Source organism: Onychostoma macrolepis, chromosome 03, assembly GCF_012432095.1.
Source record: "Onychostoma macrolepis isolate SWU-2019 chromosome 03, ASM1243209v1, whole genome shotgun sequence".
NCBI classification, from domain to species: Eukaryota; Metazoa; Chordata; class Actinopteri; order Cypriniformes; family Cyprinidae; genus Onychostoma; species Onychostoma macrolepis.
The window spans coordinates 28,881,606-28,889,091 of NC_081157.1; the positions used below are offsets into that span (position 1 = coordinate 28,881,606).

The window sequence follows — 7,486 nt, forward strand, 5'->3', positions numbered from 1 at the left end:
AAAGTCGAATTAATTCTCTGTAATGAGAGAGGGAGACAGGACGTCCTCTTAAAGCGGTGGGATTGATTACCATTCTGCACTCAAAAACACAGTTCACTTGCCTAAATTGAACACATAGCTATATTAATGTAGCCTAAGATGCATAAATAATAATGTGACATAGTCTGGACTAGATTTCATTCATAATATCAAATGATAAACAGTTATTACTTATTTACCATTTTACTTTCTCACTGTTCTTTTTTTGTTTTGTTTTCCACAAAGACAAGAAAAAACAAACCAAAAAAACAAAACAATATAATATCAATTAATACTCAAGGGAGAGCGGCTTACGTTAATAAACGAATATTGTTCAGAGGTGTAGCAACTGTTGTAAGTTAAAGCAAGCATGATATTATACACAATGACCACAAATAAACCGCGCACAATTTGTATATCAGCTGCTTAAATGACATTAATTACACCGGAGTGCTATGGCTGGGGAAATATATCTAATTTTCTGTTAAATGTCGAGTGCCTTCTAATTAGCTATTCATGTAATTAAAAGTTCATTTATTCCTCCAGCAGTATCAAGCGAGTAGGCTCATCATTCTCACTCTCCTTATTTTTTAAAGCATTGTGTTAGACTCGTGGTTGTAGTTCGGAATTAAATTTGACAGCTCTGTTTGACGAAAAGCCTATCTTCGGCTCGACCTTTTGACAAGTTGCCCAAGAATCGCCACATAAATAAACAGATTAGTGGGTTGGTCAATTTGTCAGCAGTGCGCTAGGAGTCTTACCTGTTCACATGGCAACATTTCGACTTGACGAGTCGGTAGTAGGCTACGGGTGTGTGTTTGTTCCCCCCCCCCCCGTTTTCTTTTCTTTTTTATGTTTTGTTTGTTTGTTTGTTTGTGTGTGCACAAGATTTGAAATGAATAGAGGGACATTGTCTCAAACGGTGATGAATCCGCCGCTCTGTGTGGCAGCAGTCCGAGGTGAGATTTCAGTGTCTATTTAGCGTTTAACTGGGTATCAAATCTGATCGCTCTCCCTCTAAGGCCCCCTGTGTAGTCGTGATGTAGTTCTTATCAAAGCCCTCCTGTCTTGTTGTGACAGCTCTGATATTGTTTATTGAGGTGGATGTCAGGTTTAATTAGCAATCGATATGGAAAGCGTTTTCAGACTACGTCTCTGACGTCAGCGCCGATTAACGCTTCTCATTGGTCTCAAATTCCCAGAGCCTAAGCTAATTATTGGAAGCTTCGTGTTGATAAAGAACAGCTCATCCTACTCTCCACATCATGTCCCCTCCTCGCTGGCCACTCGCTGCATGTTTTTTAAATTCACATCACCAACCACCAGACGTCGTTTCCTTCTGCCTGGGAGATGATGGACAGCAGGATACTGGATCCACCTCATGCCCAGTTCGGAGGCTCGCTCGGTGGGATGGTGAGCTTTCCGTACCATCTAAGCCACCATCATGTGTACGAATTAGCCGGTCATCAACTTCAATCTACGGCCGCGGTTCCTTTCTCAATAGACGGATTACTAAACGGCTCCTGCGCGGCTTCCGTGGTGAATTCTAACCCTCTCTTGTCGTCTGGCTGCGTTATGAATGGAGATACCCAACAGTACAAACTGACAGGTAAGCAAACACACACTTGTCCTAAACTGGCATAAGGGTCTTGGACTGAAGAAGAAGAAAAAAGCATGTTTTTGTCATGTTGTAGCCTAAAACAAAGATATTTCTTTTTCCACATAAAGCTTTGAGGAATAGCCCGGGGAAACAAAAGAAAGGATTCTCTCATGTGTTCAAGCTAGTTTACTGGAATTAAAGCAGGCTGACTTTTTTTTTTTTTTTTTTTAAGGAAGAGAGGATAACATTCTGCAAAAATAATGGACAGCACGTTAGCTATCATTCATCTCTTCGTATCATTTTCTTGTTATTGTTACTTTAGCAAGAAAACAAAACTGATAGCTTTCGTTTTCTCTTTATCCATCCTTTCATACACATTAACAGTAAACGTGCATGCAGACAAATAAACACTACGAAGAATTTCAGTGGGCCCACTGTTTTGGTGGACAGAACTGTGCAAGTTATAAGCGATGCTAATTTATTGTTTCTCACATAGATTCGGGGGATCCAGAGAAGGATAGCCCGGGTTGTAAAAGGAGACGAACTCGTACCAATTTCACTGGCTGGCAGCTGGAAGAATTAGAGAAGGCTTTTAATGAAAGTCACTATCCAGATGTGTTCATGAGGGAAGCACTTGCTCTGAGATTGGATTTGATAGAATCGAGAGTGCAGGTAAATACACTGAATTTATTTGTGGTGTGACGTTATGAACAGATGAATCAAAAATTATTATTTAGTAAACACAACATGGTTTTATGAATAACCGAGTCTTATTGTTTTTTTCCCGCCTTGTTCTTTGTTCTGTTATTTTTTTCATAATGTTATTTGTATAAAACACGGGATTTTGAAAATGCCTTCTTTTAAAAATAATCTTCATTAATGTTTAAGAAGCTTTATTTATAATTTAAATTATTAAAGAGACAAGTGTTTTTACACGAACATTTTTAGACGTCTTTTTTGTAGTTTTGTGCTGTATTTTGTAGACTATACAGTAGGCCCCGCTGTTAGCAGAAAAAAATATTAAGAGATCACTGCACAAAAACAAAATAATAGCATAAATAGAATAGACATATTTACAAATAATTTTGATTCTCTTTTAAATAGGCTACAGTCCGGTTAAATGTTTTGTGAAATCGAGGGGAAAATATACATGATATAGCCTACATAATTGTGCACGATCCTTAAATAATTACATTTAATCGATGCATTTACTCTGTTCGAGAGAGCACATTTCGGTGTGCAAAATAGCATGTCTGTCAGGCGTGAGTTTATTATTATTATGATATTTTTTATCTAAAAAAAAAAAAAATAGAATCAAACATTTGGCCTATACATCAAAACTCACTGCCTTAAATTGTATGGGGCGTAATGTAATTCATCTGTTTTAGGATGCGGCCTACTTCTACAGCAGCATTCAAGATGATAGCTATATTTGAACCATAACGTTATTCTAAAATGTGTTGTCTGGATATTTGCGTTTTATTTTAATTATACTGTAACAATACCACATTTATAATACATATTCAGTAAATTTACAACATTCTATAAAATACTGACAACTCATAGGCTAATTAAGCAAAATGTGTATTTAATAGCTTACTTGTATTTTAGAGTTTCAAAAACAACAAAAAAGAAAATACATTTTCTATTATACAATAGCCTACAGAAAATATACTGTATTGTATTTGATAAATATACTAATTTAATGTGTATGTATAATCTGTATACGTGAATATATAGACTAGCTATATGCTAACGTAAATATAATTTGCATATATTATGTTTAAAAGAAGGCCTATATTTTATATGTTGCCTATATATTTCTGCAGACTTGGCATTATTTTAATGACATGAAAATGAATGTTGTTTTCTTTCTTTCTTTGTTTTCGTGTTCAGGTATGGTTTCAAAACCGAAGAGCGAAATGGAGAAAAAAGGAGAACACGAAGAAGGGGCCGGGGCGACCTGCACACAACTCCCATCCGACGACCTGCAGTGGCGAGCCAATGGACCCTGAGGAAATTGCGCGCAGAGAACTAGAGAGGCTGGAGAAAAAGAGAAGGAAACAAGAAAGACGGCTTTTAAAGTCACAGAACAAACTCCTTCCTGGGGACTTATTTCACACCCCAGGATCTGACAGTGACAGTGGCTTGTCACAAATAACGGACAATGAACAAAGCCTCCATTGCGACATGGGCCGAAACCAAACGCAACCAAGCTGTGACCAAACACCACAGAAACTCCAGAACCAAAGAACCGCAGACCAAGACGCGAGCGGATCCGAGCTGGACTCATCCGACAGCGGTCAGCAGTCAAACCTGTGCTCCAACAGTAGGTCTTCCACTCTTCAAAAACTCAATCCCTTCAGTGTGGAAAGCCTTCTGTCGGACTCTAGGCCGAGGCGCAAGCCGCATATGGACTTCCCAGTACCGGCTCCACGGCCTTTGATAGGGAAAGGACATTTTTTACTGTACCCTATTACACAACCTCTCGGTTTCATTGTTCCACAGACTGCTTTGAAGAGCACAGCACCAGGCCCTGATGCTGAAAATGCCCAGAAAGGGCCAGCTGCTGACAGTAGCTTTGCTGCAAACCTAGGACACAGGAACACCAAGGAGAACAACAGTGTAAACAACAGCGGCGCGCGAGCAATCAAAGGCCAGGTCAGTCAGTCAGGCAACATAACGTGTTCACCACAGAGCAGTTCACCACAGACTACCATTAATGGTCACTCGGCGGGCAGCTGTAACGAAAGATGCCCACAAGATATAGAATTAGACCCCGTCGATCCAAAGTCTCCACAGTCTGAGAAAAAGGAGCAGTCGTTACCTGACTATCCACCACAAAATTCAGAATCAGCGACAAGCAACAAGGACACCGACAAAGACTCAGTTGACGTCGATATGGAATAAATGAAATCGTAGTAGAAACGGAGGAGCGTGTCAATATTGCACGACCGCAGATTAAGTGAAGAGGAAAAAACGTCGACATATCGAAACGTATCGTTTTCATTGACATATTTATATTCTGATTAGGGGAAATATCTGTGCGAATAATTTGTGTATGTGTGTGGTGGGCTATCAAATGTTTATTGAACATAGCAGCAGCTCCCTGTATAAGAAACTGTAAAAAAAAAAAAAAAAAAAAAAAATTCAAAACAAGACAAAACCTCAAACGTTGTACAAAGTATTAAGATATTTATATATGTAAGTTTTTTCATAAATAAATCGATTGTATACAACAAACTTAAGCGTGCATGGCCCTAAATAGAGCTTATGTTGTGGGCTATATAGCTCCTTCTCCCAAAACCCTGTGTTGTATTTTGTGTATTGCTTTAACAAATTTATTCATCTATAAGCTACACTGAAATGAGGTTACGAGCCGGAGGCGAAAAGACCCGTTCGACTCCTGCAGAGTTTTGATATGAAAGTAATTATTTTCCCGGTGGCTACTGCAGGGATTCAGTTTATTTTAGCCCAAAGGGTTATAATACATTACCGATTTCTAGTGATATGAAATCACATAAACTTCCAAGAATAATAGAATTAGCATGAAAGGCTGGGGTGTCAAATTGAAATACGAAAATAATAGCCCCGGCAGCTGGGAGTGTGTTTGTGCATATTGGATAGGAGATGGGAATTCGTGGGGCGGAATTTTCATGAGCTTTTCACTTTGTCAGGGCCCTTGTAGCTGGCTATATTAAGATAGATGTTCGATGATATCCCTCATTGTTCTGTCGCTTATATTGATGTTCCTGTGTTATCAGCCTATTGATCATGCGTCGGCTGTAATAGGACGGGCGAAGCAAACGTGCCTATTTACAATAGCAGAACACATTTGTTCTAATAGGGTTGGCGGTCCCATGGGACCCTGTGGGGGCTCCCAGACATCTGCGCCTTGACAATATTAGCACTGTTGACCAGATCTAAAGGCGAGGTAAGAAAAGGCGGCAATAAAATCATAGAGTCATTTTCATGATAAATATAAGCGGTAAATACCAATAATGAATTAGCATTTTCATTTTCCAAGGTGTTTAATTTGGTCATACAGGCGCGTTTATTGTCTTCTTAAACATCCTCTGGTCGTCTCACTTCCACTGGGTCTTGATTTGCAAATAAATTGAAAATAATCAGTGAGGCCGGCGCAAATGAATTTCTGAGCCAGTGTCTCTTTCATAATATTTACATAATTTTCACCAGAGACAGACTTAAGACTTAGCATATGGCGTCCAGGGCAAATAGACTGCACAAAAGTGGGCAAGATAAACCACAGGGGGAGAGCAGAAAGGATGTCAGGACAATCAATAAGAACATATTTTGCACACAATGCAGAGAAATAAAGATGGCCCAGAGTTGCTATAAAAACAATCATTATTTATCCCTATACGTGTTCTAACATATTGAAAGATTAGGTCTTTGAAGCCATCATTCCGCTATCTCCAAGTCAACCGATTAATATATCTTTATTTCAGTCAGTCACTTGCCTTTTGTAGGCTATATAAAAAAAGCAAGTGTTTGGAAAATGTTAGTTGTCTGGAGGTGTCCTTCAATTTGCTGCTGTTTTTTTTTTTTTCCCCTACCGGGGCGCGTTCATGTTTAATTCATTTGCAATCTGAATAGGAGTATCGCTGGCTGCACACTGGTGGCCTTAAGGTGAAATTAGCGATTTGCTTAAGTAGTTAAGCTTTTGCCTGAAAGCAGCACGCTGTATGATTCAAGACAAACTATCAATCGATATGGCCCAGGCAGCCTCCAGGAGATGTGTCCTCCATGAATCATACTTTATGAATTCAATTTCTACCCGGAGAAATTTTCAATTTGAACGCTGGATCATTATGGGAGAGTGTAAATTGTTTTTGCTCTATTATGCATCGGACGCCATCATTTTTCTTTCTAATTACGGAGGTGTCAGGTCGGGCTGTCATGCAGGCGCTGATTTTCAATTTAACTGATCATCATGCATTCATTTTCCCATTTGATAAATCTGCTATCTCGACGCCGCGCCATGCCTGGAATGTTAAGAGAGAGAGAGAACAGCAAAGTAATGGGGGTGTGTGTGCAGCAATAAGTGCAGATCAGGCAGCTAATTTAGCACCTCCTGATATTCCATCTCCATTTCTCATTTTCAACTCTCTGAGGAGAGAAAAGCAGCCCAAAGGCAGAAAGCTGGTATTCAACAACATCAGGGGTAAAACGACTCGGAAAACGCTTGTTTTCCTCAACACATTTTCCAAATTAGGATATCAAGCTTAATTAATGCTAATTGAGTTCCTCAATACGTGTTATTTTTATTTAATAGAATCAAATTCGCGCAATTAATTATGAAGGTGATTTCAAGAGCCTCATTTGCAACACCCAGTCTTAACCCCTCCCTGAGTGCTTTGTAGATTATTTTCTTTTGTCGTTTTATATTTTGCTAAACTCAGAGAGCGCCCCTTATACCTCGAGGACAGGTGCAAGGCCAACGGGCCAACCGAATAGTGAGTGATTCTATTCCGCTTCTCTATTAGACTACTGCTTTAACATGGCTGGAGAAATCAGTGACCCATTCTGGCTTAACATATAAATCTTCATGGATTTAAATGTGCCGTTCATCACTAGTTAAAGCTCACTTGAACTCTTTTTGCTTTTTAATTTCCATAAACAATAATCATAGCCACATATACATTTTGATTGTGGTTAGACCGTTTTGGATCTATCAGTGTGTTTTATTGAATAGACCAGAAAGTCGCCCGAACTGCATTTTTGGATTATAAAACTAATTATGTTTTTTGAGGAGGGGGAGGATCGACATCTCGAATAGAGAGTGAATTAGAGGAAGTCAATCTTAAGGTGTTATGTTAAATCGATTGAGGACCAAAACCTTTGTCA

The 7,486-nt window shown here is 39.1% G+C and overlaps 1 protein-coding gene across 2 annotated transcripts; it reads left to right on the top strand.

Moving 5' to 3' along the window:
- Nucleotides 1-280: 280 nt before the first annotated feature.
- Nucleotides 281-4,648, top strand: uncx (UNC homeobox). Of its 2 annotated transcripts, XM_058771212.1 has the most exons (4): nt 281-977; nt 1,221-1,627; nt 2,115-2,290; nt 3,515-4,648. In XM_058771212.1, the coding sequence occupies exons 2-4, from the start codon at nt 1,369-1,371 to the stop codon at nt 4,526-4,528; spliced, it is 1,449 nt and encodes a 482-aa protein (XP_058627195.1). In that variant the 5' UTR covers nt 281-977; nt 1,221-1,368; the 3' UTR covers nt 4,529-4,648. The 2 variants fall into 2 exon arrangements, with proteins under 2 accessions (XP_058627195.1, XP_058627194.1); XM_058771211.1 differs by having other exon boundaries at nt 281-1,627.
- The last annotated feature ends 2,838 nt before the right edge of the window (nt 4,649-7,486 follow it).